General features: G+C 40.1%; 2 protein-coding genes across 3 annotated transcripts; one reads left to right on the top strand and one right to left on the bottom strand.

Moving 5' to 3' along the window:
• Positions 1–361: 361 nt before the first annotated feature.
• Positions 362–10,300, top strand: rpusd1 (RNA pseudouridine synthase domain containing 1). 2 transcript variants are annotated; one of them, XM_017713727.2, is made up of 6 exons: positions 362–486; positions 3,840–4,032; positions 6,269–6,392; positions 6,837–6,939; positions 8,428–8,529; positions 9,638–10,300. In XM_017713727.2, exons 2-6 carry the CDS (start codon positions 3,851–3,853, stop codon positions 10,012–10,014), a joined length of 888 nt encoding a protein of 295 aa, XP_017569216.1. In that variant the 5' UTR covers positions 362–486; positions 3,840–3,850; the 3' UTR covers positions 10,015–10,300. The 2 variants fall into 2 exon arrangements, with proteins under 2 accessions (XP_017569216.1, XP_037400530.1); XM_037544633.1 differs by having other exon boundaries at positions 9,623–10,300.
• A 2,954-nt stretch (positions 10,301–13,254) lies between these two features.
• On the bottom strand, positions 13,255–20,005 carry dctn5 (dynactin 5). Its single transcript, XM_017713768.2, has 6 exons — positions 19,903–20,005; positions 17,800–17,868; positions 17,592–17,710; positions 15,844–15,955; positions 15,630–15,732; positions 13,255–13,765 (listed from the first exon to the last, which is right to left on the bottom strand). Exons 1-6 carry the CDS (start codon positions 19,948–19,950, stop codon positions 13,668–13,670), a joined length of 549 nt encoding a protein of 182 aa, XP_017569257.1. The 5' UTR covers positions 19,951–20,005; the 3' UTR covers positions 13,255–13,667.
• Positions 20,006–20,974: the final 969 nt, after the last annotated feature.

Raw genomic sequence — 20,974 nt, 5'->3', positions numbered from 1 at the left:
GGAGCGGAGGACGGGGAGCTCTTTGGTCCCGGCAGTTTCCTCTGGTTTCCCCCGGTTTCCCCCCACAGTCCAAAGACATGTAGTCAGGCCAATTGGACATGGCAAATTGCTCCTAGGTGTGTGTGAACATGTCTGTCTGCCCTGCGTTGGACTGGCGACCTGCCTTATGCCCGATGACCGCTGGGAAAGACCCCAGCAACTCAGAAGGAGAAGTGGCTTAGAAGGTGTGTGTGTGTGTGTGTGTGTGTGCGCGCGCATATATTCGGTCAGACTGATGAATAAATAAAATACATTGTGTAAGACTTTTATTTTGATAAATACATAAGGACGTTGGCTAAGACTTTTATTTTTAAATCCATACCCGGTAGTAGGGGCTTGTGTGTTCTGTGTGTGAGCAGAGATGAAAGTGAGCGATGGTGAAAACTGATTAATACACTATTTAAAATAATTCTTAGTGACTGGAGTCGCTGCGGCCTCCCCTGAGCGGTGAGTACAGAGTAGAGACTAATACCCAGAGCGGAAATAAAGAAAGCAGCGCGCCGAGTCTGCTGTACCTGTAACTAGCAGTTTGTTTGTTTATTGGGTTTATTTCTAAGCTGAAGTTTAGAGTTCAAACCGCGTTTAAACCAGACCGAGTCCCGTGGGTCATTAAACTCCACCGCCGTGTCCGCAGAATCTGCTGTTTATCAGCTGTAACTGAGGTTCATCTTCATATTTTTGTTTTTATTTGTAAAGATCATTGGCATGACGTGCATTTTTGTGTCCAAGTCAAAAATACACATATCAAATTACTCAACAGTACCTCTGTTATGTGAAACAATTTTCAGTGCGTTCATATAAAATTCTTTTTAGTTTCTTTTTGCCTCCAAAGGTCTAAAAATGTCAGGTGGTGCAGTTGTTCAACCATATATGTTGATTAAAAGGGTAATTTACTTATAAAATCCTAAATAAATAGTTAGGCATCATTTTATCTTTGAAAACTTTAGTAAAATGTCACAGATTCAGTAAAAGTGTGACGTTTAAGTCAATTAGAATGGTTCCATTTACCAGGTGTTCTGACCTCAGGAGAACCATGAAGATGTGGAATTATTATAATGTTTATTTATTTGAAAAAATTAAAGTTGAAACTCAGATTAAAGGACAAATGTTTCTACAGTTGTCTAAGAAGATGCCTGTTTAATTTGAAATTAGTCTGAAAAGTCAGGCAACACAACTTGTCAATCAGATTGAGCAACCAGACCAGCACAGTTTAATACCTGAAACAGGACATTATAGAGTTGATAACACTCACTGTAAAGATGCACAGAGATATAAATACATGTGTGTGTTTGTGTGTGTGTGTGTGTGTGTGTATAAACACACACATACAACCCCAATTCCAATGAAGTTGGGACATTGTGTAAAACACAGGGGCGGGGCTTCACGGGGGATTGGGAGGACGGTACACCCCCGGCCCGGGCCTAGAGGGGGCCCGGATGGGAGAGAGGATAAGATTTCAAGTAGCCGGGCCTCTATCACAAAGCGTATCCTTGTCAACCACCCAGCAGTAATTTCTACATTCAGTGAGGTTTGCACCACCCTCCTTTTATTTTTGACTCTTCCCGTCACTGTTGCAACCTCTGAGTGCTCATTCTACATGCAGAGCATCGTGGACAAGTTCACGGAGCGCAAGGTTCGTCGTATGCCCTTCAAATAGTAGTGAATAGGCCTAAAGCACTTGAGTTTGTGAACATGTGGGCCGCTGAGCCACTTATACCAAACTTAAAGGCTACTGATTTGAAATAGATAAAGTGGGTGTCAAAATGGTCCGATCGCTATCCGTGGTGCTGAACTGCTTTGAATTTGTGTTGTTTTATCATTAGTTACCATGTAGCCTAATGTTTTTGTTGTTCTCTTGGTGTTTTATTTCATGTCCTTCAAATTCAAATTCAGAATGACACAGTTGTTTTCCGTGGTGCCGAAGCTTGTAAGCCCCGCTGTTGCGGGTATGTGTATGTTGTAAAATGATGTTATAATGAGCTTTATTAATTAACAAAGGGGCCAGTAATTTGCCCCGCCCCCGGCCCGGTTCTGAATTTTTCCGCTAGTGGTAAAACATAAATAAAAACAGAATACCATGATTTGCAAATCCTTTTCAACCTATATTCAATTGAATACACTACAAAGACAATATATTTAATGTTCAAACTGATAAACTTTATTGTTTTTTGCAAATATTCACTCATTTTGAATTTGATGCCTGCAACACATTCCAAAGAAGTTGGGACAGGGGCAACAAAAGACTGGGAAAGTTGAGGAATGCTCAAAAAACACCTGTTTGGTACATTCCACAGGTGAACAGGTTAATTGGAAACAGGTGAGTGTCATGATTGGGTACAAAGGGAGCATCCCTGAAAGGCTCAGTCATTCACAAGCAAGGATGGGGCGAGGTTCACCACTTTGTGAACAACTGCGTTTCTCAACGTGCAATTGCAAGGAATTTAGGGATTTCATCAACTAAAGTCCACACTATCGTCAAAAGATTCAGAGAATCTGGAGAAATCTCTGCAAGTAAGCGGCAAGGCAGAAAACCAACATTGAATGCCCGTGACCTTCGATCCCTCAGGTGGCACTGCATTAAAAACCAACATCATTCTGTAACGGATATTACCATATGGGCTCAGGAACACTTCAGAAAACCATTGTCAGTGAACACAGTTTGTTGCTCCGTCTACAAGTGCAAGTTAAAACTCTGTCAGGCAAAACGAAAGCCAGATATCAACAACACCCAGAAACACAGCTGGCTTCTCTGGGCCCGAGCTCATCTGAGATGAACTGACGCAAAGTGGAAAAGTGTCCTTTGGTCTGACGAGTCCACATTTCAAATTGTTTTTGGAAATCATGGACGTCGTGTCCTCCGGGCCAAAGAGGAAAAGGACTGTCCAGATTGTTATCAGTGCAAAGTTCAAAAGCCAGCATCTCTGATGGTGTGGGGGTGTGTTAGTGCCCATGGCATGGGTAACTTGTACATCTGTGAAAGCACCATTAATGCTGAAAGGTACATACAGGTTTTGGAGCAACATATGCTGCCATCCAAGCGACGTCTTTTTCAGGGACGTCCTGCTTATTTCAGCAAGACAATGCCAAGCCACATTCTGCACGTGTTACAACAGCGTGGGTGCGTAATAAAAGAGTGTGGGTACTAGAACTCCCAAACGTTTATTGAGTGTTGTTAAAAGGAAAGGTGATGTAACACAGTGGTGAACATGCCCCTGTCCCAACTTCTTTGGAACGTGTTGTAGGCATCAAATTCAAAATGCGTGAATATTTGAAAAAAACAATAAAGTTTATCCGTTTGAACATTAAATATCTTTGTAGTGTATTCAATTGAATATAGGTTGAAAAGGATTTGCAAATCATCGTATTTATGTTTGACACAATGTCCCAACTTCATTGGAATTGGGGTTGTGTGTGTGTGTGTGTGTGTGTGTGTATGTGTGTGTGTATATGTATATATGTGTGTGTATATATATACACACACACACACACGTTGTCCTTCTTAATAAGATTTTTAAAAATTGTAATTTTTGAGAACCTAGTCACTGATCACTGATGATTTTGTCATATTTTGAATAAATAGTGGTCAGTTCGGGTCATGTCAAAATGTTAATTATAAATAAAATAAAACCGTAGTTGTTCTCTGGTCCACAGGTTTGTTGAGATTTTTGGCCCTTTTATTGGCTGAGTTTGACGCCCTTGGTCTAATGAGAGACATTAAAGGTGTGAGTAGAGAGAAGTGATTATGTAATGATGAGCAGGTGGTTAGTGATTCAGGTGTGTTGTCCTGCTGGTGTGTGCAGGTGAGGAGAGGATGGAGGCGGCGAGTCTGGAGTGTCTGGAGCTTCTTTACCGCAGTGCGGATTATCTGGTGGTGAACAAACACTGGGACATCCGCATAGATGGGAAGTTCTGGGCCGAAGAGCGTACAGTGCAGAAACAGCTCCAGCACCATTTCCCCCAGCTCGTGGACCCCGCTACCTACTACGGCTTCAGGTACACACACACGCACACACACACACTGACACAGTCTTTTGGAGCTCTTATAACAAGGGGGTCCAAATGCGGCCAGGTTTTAATCAGCCTCTGTTTTAGAGTGTGTTCTCAGTGTTCCTCTCACCCCCTCCTCTGATCTGGAGCTTCATTTACTGACCACATTTAGTCCAGACTGAGCCATAAAGCTTAGACTAACACTGAGAGCTGCAGATTTAGATGTAAATGAGAACTCTTTCATCAAGAGGCGCAAAACGAGCTTCATATTTCAAAACATTGTAATGAATTTAAAGCCAACCGACAGGAAATAGCGTAACATCACAGTAAATATTCAGGAGAGAAATTAAAGCAGTTGCAGCTCCGCGAGTCTCACAGCACCAACTTCCTATCAGAGCAGATTCTGCAGATCAGCAGATTCTCCTCAGGTCCACCGGTGGTTCCAAAACTTTGTCATGTTCTTCATAAATTTCATATTTCATAACCTACAATCAGAAGGTGGGCATCGTCAAATAGATGGTGATGTCATTTTAAACCCTTATAATAAAAGAAGCTGAACACACATTTTGCTCTTCTACTGAAAGCCAACTCATTTTTCCACAAATCTAAATGTAAATTCAGATGGACAAACCAAAATATACCCTGCAGAATAAGAGGTTAACAATAACGGCTGCTTTTATGATTAATCTGATCTTCTCATTTAAGAAAGTGGTTTATGAATGTATTCACTGTGTTTTCTGATGTGTCTGTGTGTGTGTGTGTGTGTGTGTGTATATCGTGGGCCATTTATATGGATACACCCAAAAAAAATGGGAATGGTTGGTGATATTAACTTCCTGTTTGTGACACATTAGTTTATGGGAGGGGGAAAACTTTTCAAGATGAGTGGTGAATTTTGGCAGTCATTTTGAAGTCAGCCATTTTAGATCCAACTTTAGTTTTTTCAATGGGAAGAGGGTCATGTGACACATCAAACATACTGAGAATTTCACAAGAAAAACAATGGTGTGCTTGGTTTTAACATAACTTTATTCTTTCATGACCTATTTACAAGTTTCTGACCACTTATAAAATGTGTTCAAAGTGCTGCCCATTGTGTTGGATTGTCAATGCAACCCTCTTCACACACTGATAGCAACACCACAGAAGAAATGCTAGTACAGGCTTCCAGTATCCGTAGTTTCAATTGCCTTCAGATGACCCCAAAGATAAAAGTCAGATCGGGAAACCTTGGGGGCCAGTCAACTGGCCCACGACGACCAATCCACTTTGGAAGCTGGCATGTTCCCTGAGTTTTTCCAGCAAGATGGTGCACCACCACATTATGGGTGTCAGGTCCAAGCATTCCTAGATGAACAGTTTCCTGGAAAGTGGATTGGTCGTCGTGGTCCTCCTACCTGACATCCTACCTGATTACCGCACAGTCAAACCTGACATCCCAACGCTCTCACTATCATTCTCACCGTCATTCTGAGAATAAGTAGGTCTGAACAGAACAGAATGAGATTAATGTGATCATCTGAATCAGGATCATTACAGCACTGATCTCCTGAGTGGAGCAGTGTGAGTCTCATCATCAAGGGGTCCATCTAAGGCTGGGAGACAGAGACAGCACAGTCGGCTTCGCTCTCTCCAGGCAGTAGGATGGCACTCCTTTGTGTTGACTGTGGTCAGTACATAAAACCATGTTTTTATATAGGGATAAAATAAAGTGAATTGTGGGATACGGGTCCTTTTAGTTCCGTCTTTCATCTGGTGTTGTGTGTTTGTGGTTAAAGTGAAATATGCATGTTAATGAGGCTGCTAGAGACAAATATGACTGATTGTGTTTTTGTGTGTGTGTCTGTCTGTGTCTTTGTGTGTGTGTGTGTGTGTGTGTTTTGTCTGTATGTCTGTGTGTGTCTGTCTGTCTGTCTGTCTTTGTGTGCGTGTGTGTCTGTGTGTTTTTGTGTGTGTGTCTGTCTTTGTGTGTGTCTGTCTGTGTGTGTGTGTGTGTGTGTGTGTGTGTCTGTCTGTCTGTCTGTCTGTCTGTCTGTCTGTCTGTCTGTCTTTGTGTGCATGTGTGTCTGTGTGTGTCTGTGTGTTTTTGTGTGTGTGTGTGTGACTGTCTGTCTGTCTGTCTGTCTGTGTGTGTGTGTGTCTGTCTGTCTGTCTGTCTGTCTGTCTGTCTGTCTGTCTGTGTGTGTGTTTGTGTCGTGTCTGTCTGTCTGTGTGTCTTGTGTGTGTGTGTGTGTCTGTGCAGGTTTTGTCATCAGCTGGATTTCTCTACCAGCGGAGCTCTGTGTGTGGCTCTGAGTAAAGCTGCGGCGGGCAGAGCGTATCACTGCTTCAAAAACAGACTCGTCATCAAGGCCTACCTCGCTCTGGTACTCTGGTCTCTGTCTCTGTCTCTCTCTCTCTCTCTCTCTCTTTTTCTCTCTCTCTGTCTTTCTCTATCTTTCACTATCTCTCTGTCTCTGTCTCTTTCGCTCTCTCTGTCTCTTTCGCTCTCTCTGTCTGTCTCTGTCTTTCTCTCTCTCTTTCACCGTCTCTCTATCTCTGTCTTTCTCTGTCTCTCTTTCACCGTCTCTCTCTCTATCTCTGTCTCTCTCTCTCTCTCTCTCTCTCTCTCTCTCTCTCTCTCTCTCTCTCTCTCTCTCTCTCTCTCTCTCTCTCTCTCTCTCTTTGTCTCTCTACCTCTCTCTACCTCTCTGTCTTTCTCTGTCTCTGTCTCTCTTTCTTTCTCTCTTATACTATTTTCTGAGTATTTAGTGCTTTTTTCTATTATTATTTTGGTGGATTGTTCCTCATGTGAACCGTGTCGTGTGCAGGTTCGAGGTTCCGTGGTCGATGAGAAAATGACGATTGATTGCGCGATCGGGAAGAGCAGCACGGAGGGAAAAACTCACATGATGTGTGTGGAGGGGACAGACGGTAAGTCCCAGACATATCTTTATTTATTTGTTTGTTTGTTTGTTTATTTGTTCCTCCATCCTGAATTCATTCCTCAGTCTTTGTAGTTATGAGAAATTTTGAGACCCAACCTGTATGTTTTTTTTTCCTTGGACATATAAACGGTGATGCTGGGTTGAAAATCTACAAATAAACCTAAATGATTGAATTGATTTGTAAACAGTGATCAGAAATGATTTGATTCTTAGCGATACTGCCCGATTTATGTGACTGAACTCTCATCAAATTACACAGGTGAAAAGGTGAGTGGTCCCCTTGTAGAACTTAAATATACAAAAAGCCATAAGGAGCTATGATGTGTACAATTGTACACATTTCCATATGTGTAGTGTGTGAGTCTGTAACATCGCAGCAACACAGTAAGGTTTAATGATATATATAAAAAATGTTTTGAGGTTTTTCCGCTGGTCTGCATTGTACAATCTGTTCACCCTAATCAGACTCTGTATTGTAAAGCTAATTATTAGAATCTACATATTTTGCAAGATATAGTGTTTTATCTCACTACTGCAACACTGACACCACTGAGGGTTTACTTTTATTGATTTGTGCCACGCTTTGTTGTTTTGGTCCACTTTCATAGTGTTTACATAGAAAAGTAAGTAAAGACGTTCAGGAGTTCAACATAACTCAGTTTATTTAGTTAAAAGAGAAAAAAATTAAGTAAAAGGAAAAAAGTATCTGTAATGAAAAAACAGAAATATCAGTGCATTACGGTTATGAGAGTTAGGGTAAAAAGTACTTTAAAATAGGAAAATGACCCGTTTATCTTGTAGCTGTACTGTATAGAGCTCCAGCTGATCTACTGACTCATATCCATTTATAGAGATGACCGGGTGACCAGCGTCCTTTCTGTGTGGAGTCTGTATGTTCTTCCTGGGTTATTCAGTTACCTCCAACAGTCCAAAGGCATGCAGTCAGGCCAATTGGACACACTAAATTGCCCCTAGGCAGTGTGTGTGAATGTATATGTCTGTCTCTTTGCCCTGTGGTGGACTGGTGGTCTGTCCAGGGTGTTTCCTGTCTTCTGCCCATTGACCACTGGGATAGACTCCAGCTCCCCTTGCAACCCAGAAGGATAAGCAGCTTAGAATGTGTGTGTTTGAGCTGTGATGTGAGTTTGAGCTAAACATGAGGAAGCAGAACATAAACTAAACCCTCTGACGTTTGTCTGAAAGTTCTCGCTGCCAATCTGTCAGCTCTGTTGTTACCAGAGACAACAGAGATTGGTGGAGTGAGTTCATGTCAAATGTTTGGTGAATAAAATGTTGGATATTCCCCCAAAAATCCTGTCTTTTCTACAAGATTTCATCAGTTATAGATGTGCTCTGATTTAATGTTTGGAATTGAGTTGAATTTAATTGAATTTGAAATGACATTTGGATCGTGTATGAAGGTGTTTATACGCTGTAAGAAAACAGACTCGATGTGCGGCTCTTCATGTGGCAGGATGTGAGAATCCCAAACCCAGCCTGACGGAGTTGACGGTGTTGGAGTTCGGAGCTTATGATGGAGATCCGGTCACTAAAGTTCTCCTCCAGCCTCGGACAGGTAAACACCGCCACATATAGCCCTAAGTGCAGTGAGATATGGCGTTAAGCATAAAGTCAACAAGTGCAGATCTCTAACTTATAATAACCAGGATAAATATACAAAATTCATACATCCAATTTTGCCTTTTTATATCACATTAAAAACTGTTTACTGTGCTGATGTTTGGTATCTTATTTGTTCACTTTAATGTACTGCATCAGTTCATCAGATTTGAAAAATTATTGACAGTTTTTTTTGTTTCTTCATATGACAAAAACGACAGTTATTTAGATAAATGATGAATGTGACGGCCCCATCCAATTTTGCACTTTTATGCACATGTAAAGATGTCATTTTTATATTTCCTATCTCTATTTTTACTTGGTCTTTATCAAACAAAAAATAGCTGAGCGTTTCAAGCCAGCACTTTCGGCGGAAGTTGACTGTGATGATCAGTGTGACTTTGCTTCTTCCTTTTTACGTCTTGAACGAGCTCCAGATTTGATCAACAACTTGAAAATGTGGCAAAATGAACATCCACTAAAGTTTAAATGAAAAAACAAGACTGAAATATAATAAAAGCCGCTGAGAACCTGTCTGAGAACTTTTTGGGCGTGGCCTAATATTGTAATGAGCATCCTGAAGACCATGTGATTGACAGCCCTCAGTCCAGCCTCCTGCAGCACTAAAACAAAACAGAACAGCATGACTGAAACGGGTTCTACGTATACAGACCTGTGGTATCCACTTACTGAAACCATCATCCAGCTGTATACGGAGATCTTTAATTAAGGTTCTCATTCGTTACGTTCATTCATTTATTGCATTCATAATGCTGGATCTTTTACATAGAGAACCTTATAGAGGGTTCTAACTCATTTTACTGCTGGATCTTTTACGTAGAGAACCTTACAGAAGGTTCTTATTCACTTTACTGCTGAATCTTTTATACGGTGAACCTTAAAGAAGGTTCTTAATCTAATTCTTCTTTCTATGACTGGACTCATAACTGAAGAACTGGCTCCAAACCAAACACTTAATATAAATATTTCTAAATAATCACTTTAGGGTCAAATCAGAAATCAAGAAATGACTTAATGAATATTTTAAGTGTTTTCTTTGGCAGGACGCACCCATCAGCTTCGTGTCCACTGCACCTCTATTGGTCACCCCATAGTTGGCGACTACACCTACAGCCTGGGCTCGGACAGCAGCCCGTACCGCATGATGCTCCATGCTTACCTGCTGCGCATCCCTCTGGAAGACGAACCCCTCGAGGTCACAGCCCCGGACCCCTTCCTGCCCTGCGTCGACCCCAAATGGACCCCACAGAGACGGGTGAGGACCGTGGAGAGCGTGGTGGAAGACATTTTATCGAGGCCACTTGCCAAGGAGACAGAGAGCTTGGAGGAGTGTTCGCATGAGGAGAGAATCAGACCAGAGGAGACCGAAGAGACAAAGGTCCAGTGCCAGCACTGGCTCTCGGAGTGGCCTGTGGACTGAGGATCCAGCGATGTTCATATTATAGTGATGTTTATATTATTATACCTGCTTACAGCAGCATCATAGATTTAGAGGAGATTTAGCAATATGGAAATATGGAATTGCAAGGACAATAACCGTTTTGTAGCATTGGTTAACAGTGTTGCAGTGCAGTGGCAGCAGCGTTGAATGTGTCCTGCAGGGCTACTTCAGGTTTTAACTCGTGTGTGTGTGTGTGTGTGTGTGTGTGTGTGTGTGTGTGTGTGTGCGCGTGTGTGTATGTATATGTGTGTGTGTGTGTGTGTGTGTGTGTGTGTATGTGTATATATATATATATATATATATATATATATATATATATATATATATATATATATATATATATATATATATATATATACACACACACACACACACACACACACACACACACACACACACACACACACACACACACACATACCTACATTCACATATATTGTGAATTATGAAGAGGTTAATATTTCACCCCCTGAGCTGCACTGAATCCAGTTTAACAGGACTTACGTGGTTCTATAATTAAACATTCAGTTGTGAAGAGATTTTAAGAGCCGATGTTCTTCAATATTATCTAATCCACAATAAGTTCAGAAAAACATATTGTGATGTGATTTATCACGATCAGTCATATTGCCCAGCTCAGAATATTTAGGCCAAGTCTGATGTGTGGAGGTCAGATTGAGTCCCTGTGCTTCTCCGTTAAAGCTTATCTATGCTGAGTAGGGCTGCAACTAACTATTATTTTCAGTGCCGATTAATCTGTCGATTATTTTCTCAGTTAAGCGTTTAGTCTTTTGGGCTATAAAATGTCAGAAAAGGGTGAAAAATGTCAGTCAGTGTTTTCCAAAGGCCAAGATGACGTCCTCAAAACTTTTTGTCCATTCAGTTTGGTATCACAGAGGAATAAAGAAACCACAGAATATTGAAATTTAAGAAACAAGCTGGTTCATAAACTGCTGGTCTGATCTCAGCTAATCCGCTACTCTGTCCCACCATCTTTACAGGGATAGTTCACTGAAAGAGCGGAGCTGTTTGTTAGACACGCTTATATCACATGCACTAAAGTATGTTAGCATAGCAAACTTACAAAACATGGTTCTTCAAGGGCTCTTTAGTGCATGGTTGTATGTAGAACCCTGAACAGTCAAAGAACCCTTTGCATGACTAAAGAGTTATTTTCTTAATGAACAGCTTCTTCAGAATGATGGAGAATGTGTTGTACTTGGCTCTGTATAGAACCTTTTTTGAAAAGGGTTCTACTATTGTTGATATTGTAACATGACATTGTATGACATTGTAACAATAGAAGAACCCCGTTTGGTGCTATATAGAACCCCTTTCTTTATTAAAAAACCCTTGAAGAACCATCTTTCTTAAGAGTGAAGGACACTTATGAAGGACAGATCATCCTCTGTTGTTTATCGTGTGAATGGTTTATTGATTTTTAAGTTCATCTGTTTACACCCAGACATTTTAATCGAGTGTTTTTATGTTTTGTATTAAGTTACTGTTAGCTCTGATTTTATGAGAACTCAAGAAATGTGGTTATATTTTGCATAAATGCTCCTGAGTGATGATTTTTCCTTTCCAGATCTGACCGACTCCAAACGAAGTGCGAGGTTTTAATTCATTAATGTTCATTTTTCACTAAGGGTGGTTAAACTGTCTGCTGCAGTGCTGGTTAAAGAGCCACTATGGCCTAAATCACTGCATTATCATCTGTTGTAAACAAGCTGTAAGCGATCTGGGGATGTGCCAGTGGGAAGATGTTCTTTTGTGCCTAGAGCTTATTTGTGTGATGGTCAAGGTTGTCTGGCTTGAGGGAAGCTATCAGAGTCAATTGATTACACTTCATCTTTAGCTTTAGATATATATGTTTCCTAAGTGTGCAGTTGGGTTGTTCATCTCTGTAGGCCCTGACAATGAGTGCTTGTCTCTCTGGCTAATGCTGATTGTGTGAAGGTCACTTCAGATACGCAGGGTTGTTATAAATTCTTTTGGTAAAACCTTAAGAGTTAGTTCGGGCAGGAGCACAGAGAGTTGAGACTTGGAGAGATAAGTGGGAACTCTGTCTTGGGAGATGGGCGAAAGAGCGAACCCGAGTCCACACTCAGGTTTACTGGGGTGATGGGTGCCCTAAAGGCTTTCAAGCCTATTTTTTCCATTTTATTACATTTTTCTTATATTTTTCATATTTAGCATGATTTAGCATAGTCTTGTTTAGCATTTCTGTTTTTCATATTTCCCTCATCATAAAAACTGTTATGTCCAGCGGTTTCATCCAATAAACTGGCAAAACTCCTTTTGGACTCGGGTTAGGTTTTTTTTACATCACAACGGACAATTTTTCCATTTTCACAATCTTACAAAGCTTATTTACATCCCTAAGACGAGAAAAGAAAACCCTTGTGATGATGCAGGTTTGAGAAACCACGGAATAAAAATGCTTTTGAGTTGATTTTTGAGGATGAAAAGTTATTTTTAGCATTACGGCTAAAGTTACCGCTGGAAAACTGAACATCACATCTGTTTTTAGCTTATTAATTCTTTGCGTTTCTTTCGTTCCAGTTATCTTCTTCATCGTAATTATTATTCGAATTATTATTATTATTATTAATAACATCGTAGTTATTATACTGGCAGATCATTTTGCTTGAAATGAGTGAAATTACCTAGCAATATAGTGAGAATTTGACTCACTAAAATAACATAAAACATGGAATGTCTAGAAATAAGTTATCATCTTATAACACATTTATAACGGTCTCAAAATTAGAAATACGATATATCCACTACATTTAATGTACTGTCACCGTTTTACATTGTTTATGTAATGCATGCTGGGTTTTATAGTTAGAAAACTGGACCAAGAAAAGGCAAAAAGAGTGTAAAACTGCAAATTGTGTGAACTGAGGCCGACTGATCTAACACTGCACTACTTAATATTATATGAAAAGCATATTAAACTTTTTAGGCCAGAATTCTTCTTTAACTCTATGTAACACTGATTAATAACCCTTCTCATCTTAGTCTGTACAGTACGTTAAAACCCAAACACTTCTTTAAGGGTTCTTTTGTAGAGAAAATTTTGTAGAGAACCATTTCACCGTGCAAAGAACCCTTAAATCAGTGTTAATTGCGTCTTGATGATTCTATATAGAACCGTTTTCTTTACGGAAGAACCATCTTTTTTTAATGAAACAAATTACAGTATCGGCAAAATTTACAGTCTATGGTTATTTATTTATTCATTGGAACAGAGAAAACATTTAGTCTCGCAGAAACTAAACATGAGAACAAATACAGGCTTTCACTGAAACCCAGCTGATCTCAGAGACGCTGCCGAGGGAAGATTCCTGGGCCTTGTGATCTTCGGTCTGCTGACAGACACAGTAGATCAGTACAGGAATAACGCTCAGCAGAGGAACCCTGTGCATTATGGTTTTATTTTTAATTATGCTTTATGCTTTAATAAATAAAAAGAAATGTTTTCATGGCTGGAACTAAAGACCATCAGACAAGCACGTGTGTCTGTGTTTAAGACAAACACATTCAGCACATCCTTCACTCTGCTGCAGTAAATAAAGGGTGAATGTAAATAAAATGTCCAGTTTGGTCTGAGAGAGAATCAGTGATTATATCTGGCTTAAAGGCAGGAATTTCTGGTAGTAGCTTTTAGTCACGTCGATCATCAGCTCCTGTGTGCACTCCGGCAGCTCTCCCGAAAACAGCCCTGAAAAGGAGGAAGATCGATCAGCCGCAATGCAAACTTTTAATAAAGCATTAACCCGCGAGAGGCCGTGCAATACAGTGACTGTAAAGGCTCAATGCATCGTAACCGTCACTGCCCTCATACGTCCATGCATCTTTCACCCTGGCATGGATGTTAAGCGGTACGTCCACTAGAGGACAGTCGAGAGTAAAAAAAATCTGACAACAAACATGGCAGCGAAATAGGCTGTGGCGTAGACTCTGGTGACGATGTTAAACACTGGCTACACTGCCCACTCCCCCACCCCCTGGGCACTGTGGGCTGCCCTCTCCAGGCAAGTGTGCTCACTGCCCCCTAGTGTGTGTGCTCACTAGTGTGTATATGGTGTTTCACTGCACTGATGGGTTAAATGTGGAGGTGAAATTTCCCTGTTGTGGGACTAATAGGGGTCACTTAATAATTAATAATAATTAATTATTTAATAAATAATTAAAGCTTTCAGAGAACGGACATAATGAACGCAGAGTGCAGACAGAAGGCTATCTGTATGCATATTTAACGTTTAACATAAATAAGCATTAACACTTTTTATTAGTAAAACCCCTTAGCAGTGATAACATCACTGTAATACATGGCTCTAAGTGGCTTATTACTTCAAGAAAACAGCAGGCAACACAATGTTTTAATGCATAATTAGTTATTTTTAAATAATAATTGAGATGAACAACTGTTCCACCAAGAAATGTAGTTCTATTAAATCAGTGGTCACCAACTACGTTCCTGGAGATCTGCCTTCCTGCAGAGTTTAACTTTCATTCCCACCTGATCTAATTATTGTTATCTACAGGAACGTAGATTTCCAGGTAACAATGCCTTAGAGTTTGTGACTGCTGCCAAATAACTTTATTTAATAATGAACACAGCACTGTTTAATGAAAAACTTCACTTTATTAGTAATTTTCTAATGTAGCACCAAGCTAACGTCCCTCCCTACATAATGCAAAAGTACTAAAGTACAGCCTCTTGTACACAGACAGCACTTAATATATCTAACAAAGAGCCGTTTGGGATTCAGCCGCATCCATGCTGGAGAGACCGTGCCTATTTTGGGTGCAGAATTCAGACTTAAATGTTTTTGTGCGATTTAAATGATAGTGATCATCATCATCATCACACAAACTAAACTTGAGAACAGCCAGAAATATTGTGGTCAACAGGCCTTAAATAATTAGCTTTAACCTCTTCAACTCCTCGGGTCCACTGGTGGTTACAAAATGCACTTCATCATATTCTTCATAACTTTCATATTACATAAACTACATTGAGAAGGTGGGCATCGTATGAGACTTTTTTCTACTTCTTCTTCTATTTTCCACAAATCTAGGCTATAAACTATAAACAGAGCGCGTCTCTTCAGTGATTTGTTCTGTGAAAATTATTTTTATCAAATACAAAGAGCGTCTAAGATTTTTGGCTTTCTGCTGTAAATTGTAAGCATAGAGCAATGTGTGTGATCATGAAACACATTTTCTGTTAATTTGCTTTTACAAAAGAAATAAAAATAAAATAAAAATACATTATTTCATGCAGTTACTGAATAATTTGCCTTATGATTTGGTCATGGAAATTTAAATGGACAAACTAAAATATACCCTGGAGAATAAGAAGTTTACTGAAAATTGCATTACTGGTTTTCCCACTTTTGGCTACTGACTTTCTACAGTGAAGTGATTTTAATATAATCTGTCTAACCTGATTCTTTTTAAAGAAACACTAACATGTAAGTTTAGGTTATATGATGTTTTAGTGATAACCTGCGCTCAGTACAGGCATATCACAACTGCAGTTTGTAGCGATGAAGCGGTAAACATCTGAAAAGACCGACCTGGACATCCAGAGAACACTGTAAACGGAGGGACCACCGTCTCCGGGGGCAGAACTGTGTTATCTAGAATCTTACAGCAGTCCTTCAGGACACAACGCCGACCCTGAAACATACAGACCTCAGTTAGAATGCAGTAACGCAGCTGCAGTTCTGGTATAATGCTCTCATATTCTGACTGACCGTATGTCTGAATTATTTTTTATTGTCTACGTACGATGACGCAGTTTTTGCCGATATGAACATATGATCCGATCTGAGCTGCATTCACCACACAGTCCTCCTCTATGAACACATGATCTCCAATGTGCAAAGGGAAGAAGGCCACACTGTGAAAACAAGCAAAAATAAACATTTTATAGGAGGTAAAGGGAAGGACTATAAAACATCAATGATTGGATAATACAGTATTTTGCAAAGGTCAGAGGACACCTTTCTTCTATTATTGATTTTTCAGGAGATACCTGTGAGATCAGATATGAGATGATCCACTTTCATAATGAAGGAGAAAGTCAAGGTGAAAAAAACAGGAGTTTTCAAAACTGAAGTGTATAAACTGCTTAAAAGCTATAGAGAAAATGTGTTTCCTAACAACCACCTGGACAAGCTGTTAGACCCTGTTAGCCCCCATCAGATAAGCAGCACTTAAAGCGTTCATCTTTGGGAGAGAGGAGAAAATCAAGCTGCTTCAGATCTGAAAACATCCACAGGTGTTTCTGTCCAGCCTTCCACTGTGAGAAGATGACTCAGCACTCCAGGTCTGAAAGGATGTGTAGCAGGTCAAGAAGAACTTCACTGAGAAAAGGAGACGGACAAATCAAACACAGAAGCTGAACGATGGACTGACCACCCCAGAGTCCAGACCTCAACACCACTGAATGGGTTTGATTACTTCAGAAGATCATCAACCAGCTTCTAAAACAGGACGTGTGTCTGCAGATTTCTTAGTCTTGTGTTTAGACTGCGGTTGATTTGTATGTCTATCTCCAGTCTACCTGAATGGGTTGCCGTGGTAACAAGGTAAGCGTCAGTAACTATGTAGCTATGCTGGTTCCGCTGATTTCAGTCGTGGATGCAGGAAAGGTGGAGGAGTATCATCTCCCCTCCAATCTCTTCAGAACTCTCTTCATCATCATGAATCTTCTGAGCTCTTCTTGAGCACTTCATCTCTCTGGATTTGACATTGTCGCCATTTGTCATGTTGCGAGTGACGAAAAAAGACTCTTTGAAATTAAATTTGTGTCTAGAGCGTCCAGACTGAGACACATCTGTAAAAACTTGACAGAGTCGCATTTCAAACCACCTCCAAATGTGCTTTGCATCAGATTTGAAGGATTATTTAATGTGTTTTTTTTGCTGTCAACAATCAATCTGGATATGACAAAACATGTTTGTCTTAATTAATTCTCTTCTTTGCCATTTCAGTAGCTAGCTAGGCGAGATTGTCCTGGGGGGTCCGGAACCCCATAATTAACCTCATGGACCCCCAAATGTCTCAAAATCTAAATTTTGGAGGTCCCTGAAGATGAACTTTTCATGGTTTATCTGCTTCCCTCACAATCAGCTTCTGTCTCTGGTGGTCTTAACTAATTAGAGCTGCAGCACTGCTCTGCCTCAGGGTGGCACTGTAGCAGACTGGCTCACCCAGTTGGTCCTTTATAGCCTAGAAACTGTAACTCTGCTGCAGCGGATGTGTAAATCTGAAAACTCGCCCAGTTTCCCAAGAGTTTGGAGTGAAGAGTGACTGCTCCTCATTTCTCAAACTGAAGACAGAAGAGGAGACGATGAAGATCTCAGTTAATGTGAGGAAGAGCGCAGAACAGCTGATAAAACAGACATTTACTGACATTGAAGCATCAATGCCGCTATGGAAAGAGAGTTAGCAGTTAGCTAACACGGGACCTCCGAACACTTGGGGGTTTCACACTGTAGATATGTATCTGTAACGATGCTAAATGAACTCACCCTTTGCTAAATTTTTTAAAAGGCGGCCTGATGACACTCCGGCTTTTAATAACGCAGTGTCTCCCGACTCGGACGTTAGCGAGATCCCCTCTGATGATGCAGTCATTCATCACGATCGTCTGAAAGAAAGGAGACAATGTTAAAGAGCATTACAGACATGTAGAAAACCCCAGTGATGAAGAGGAACCAGAAGAGCATCGAGTCTCACTTTTCCATTAAGGACGATGTTCTGGCTTCCACAGAGAACAGACTGCCTGCTCACTTTATTACCCGACGCCTGGAGGAGAGACACATCAGACCACTTTAGTAGACTCAGATTACAGTAAAAACTCAGATTATACCTTAAAAAAAGCAGACAGATTACTCGTGATAAATATCGAGCTGCAATTTTAATTAGTCTTACTGTCTAATGTCAACAACACTTAGACAGTGAAAATTTTAAGTGGGGAAATTTGGCCTAATAACTTGGAGTTTGTGAACTGCTGGGACATCACAACCACGAAATAACTGGCTTTTCAGACCAGAAAACATATCCACTGGTCTTCTTAGCCAAATAAAAAGGCCCATAACCTCAGTTTATACCTCAATTATAAACAACTGCAATTTAAATTGCAATATTAGTCAGAAAAGTCACAATTAGATATTTTGACAAAATTGTTCAGCCCCAGCCTAAAACCAGCTCAGGCTGATAGTTTTAGTGCTTCAGGTGTTGCTGTATTTATCATTATTAGCAGAGAAATTGAGTTTATTTAATATGTAAACTTAATACAGTTTACCCTTAAAGAACTAATCTATAGCAATACTATACATGCATCTTACTGAAGAGGTTTTAGTACAAAGTTCTATTTAAAGCCATGAGTTCTATATAGATCGTTGGCATGCTTAAATGGTTCCTTGCATGGTGACATTGTCTGCACACTGATGGAAATTGTGTTTTATATGGTTTTATATGGAACCCCTTCTAGGATTGGGCTGCCCACTGCTCTGGGCAAGTGTGCTCACTGCCCCCTAGTGTGTGTGTGTGTGCGCTCACTAGTGTGTGTGTGGTGTTTCACTTCACGGATGGGTTAAATGCAGAGGTGAAATTTCCCTGTTGTGGGACTAATAAGGGTCACTTAATAATAATAATAATATACACCATCATGAAGGGTTCTTCTACTATGACAATAGAACCCTTTTGGATCCTACACAGAACCATAGACAACACATTCTCCATCAATTTGAAGAATCATTTCACCATGCAAGGAACCATTGTAGCTTTAATGCTTCTATGGTTTTATATACACTCTTCTTATTAAAGAACCCTTACAGAACCATCTGTTTTGCATGCCTAAATGGTGCTTCAAATTGATGGTTGTGTATGGTTTAAAGCATGAAATGATTCAATACAGAACCCATAGTTCTAAAAAGTACCACTGCCTTTCCTAAATAAGTTTTTAAAAGATGACTTTTCAGAGGTTCTTTAGTAAAGGCAATGTTATGTGTAGAACCTATATAAAACCGTTATCATTACCATTTGCGTGATTAAATTGTTCGTCAGACTGATGGAGAATGTGTATGGCTCTACATAGAACCCAAAAAAAGTGTTCTTCTCTTATCACAGGCTTGGCTTGACATTGTAACAATAACAGAACCCTCTTGGTTCTATATAGAAGCATGTACAGCACATTCTCCATCAATGTGAAGAACCATTTAGGCATGCAGTAAGTCTACATAGAACTCATGGTTCTGTTTAGAACCATTTTCTTTACTAAAGGATCCTTGAACAACCATCTTTTTAAATGGATAATAAACTACAAGATTTCTTGTTAATGATGTAAAATTCCGCGCTAATCATCTATTATTCTAGCTAAATACTCGGAAATGATGTCCGTTATATTATTCCTGCTGTGCTGTGTTCTAGTTCTGTATATGGTCTCTATAAGACGCTGTAACTGTCTTTGCAGATTTTGTTATTTATGAGGGTTTTTTTTCCTCAGTGTTTACATCTGCAGTTCTCTTATTCTGCCCAGAATTATGTTTTCCTGCATCAGTGTTAAAGATTTCGTCCCTCTGACGCTGAATAGGGTGTTTTAGTGCAGCTAAGACTGTAAAATGATTCACTTAAATCAGTAAAATGAGGGTTAGATAAAAGTAAAATGAGGATTAAATTCAGAGCTGAACTCAGAGGGAGCGGCTCTGTGGCTTTAGCTTTAGCATATCGCGCTAAATCCAGGCGCTACCGTTAGATATCAGTTATTAATCTGTAAATCTGCATTAAAGCTCCTCGCATTGTGTATAAAATGTGTAATAAAGGTAAATATGTACATACAGTCTCTATATATTCCGCTTTGTTGTATAAAATCTCGCACAGCTCCATCACGCAGCTCCGCTTCCGCAACGCAGACACAACTAAGAGAGCGCGGAGCTGCAGATTCACATCTACACTGTCGTGTTAAAATACCAAAATAAAGCGCAAACAAAGTTATACTGAAGCTTTGCATATTAATGTTTATGAAATGGTGGTTCGCGTTATTAGTCAAATGTTCCATCCACGATGTTAACAAATAATGTGTGTAATAAACGATGTGCGCAAATAGGAATGAAGACAATCCCCTGTCGGATTTCAGGTTTATTACTACTTGCAAAACTTGACACATTATAATATCAATATTTTTGAGAACGTTTAGGTTAAAATCTACAGTGAGACGCATGTCTGAGGTTATCGACTACATATCGATAAGTATGCCTAGAGATCCTCAAATAAATGCGCTACCGCCGCAAGGTGGCGCTGTGAGATTTCAAATGCTCACTAAACTCACACTCTTTCTTCCACCCTTCTCTCTCTCTCTCTCTCTCTCTCTCTCTCTCTCTCTGTCTGTCTGTCTCTCTCTCTCTCTCTATCTGTCTGTCTCTCTCTCTTTCTCTCTGTCTGTCTGTCTCTCTCTCTCTCTCTCTCTCTCTCTCTCTCTCTCTCTCTCTCTCTCTCTCTCTCTCTCTCTCTCTCTCTCTCTCTGTCTGTCGGTCTGTCTGTCTGTCTCTCTCTCTCTCTCTCTCTCAGAATAACTTTATTAGCATGACTGTGAGGTACAGTGTTACTAAAGCATCTTAACAGTGGAAGTGAACAAAAAAAACAATGATGAAAACAGAGTGATATAAAAAGAACCAACAAAAATAATAACCATATTAATTATTATAATCACAATATTACAGAATTATTATCACTAAGATTATAATCAAACTAATTAATAAACTAATGACATATTTGCAGTTTTTAACACAAATAAGTGTAATGTTGGGGGTCAGTAGAGTGGGGATATGGAGGGGGGGTCAGTAGAGTGGGGATATGAAGGGTGGGGTCAGTAGAGTGGGGGTATGGAGGCTGGGGTAAGTAGAGTGGGGCT

The sequence above is a fragment of the Pygocentrus nattereri genome, chromosome 14 (assembly GCF_015220715.1).
Source record: "Pygocentrus nattereri isolate fPygNat1 chromosome 14, fPygNat1.pri, whole genome shotgun sequence".
NCBI classification, from domain to species: domain Eukaryota; kingdom Metazoa; phylum Chordata; class Actinopteri; order Characiformes; family Serrasalmidae; genus Pygocentrus; species Pygocentrus nattereri.
Note: the sequence above shows the minus strand (reverse complement) of the source record. Positions and strands in the feature narration are given on the sequence as shown.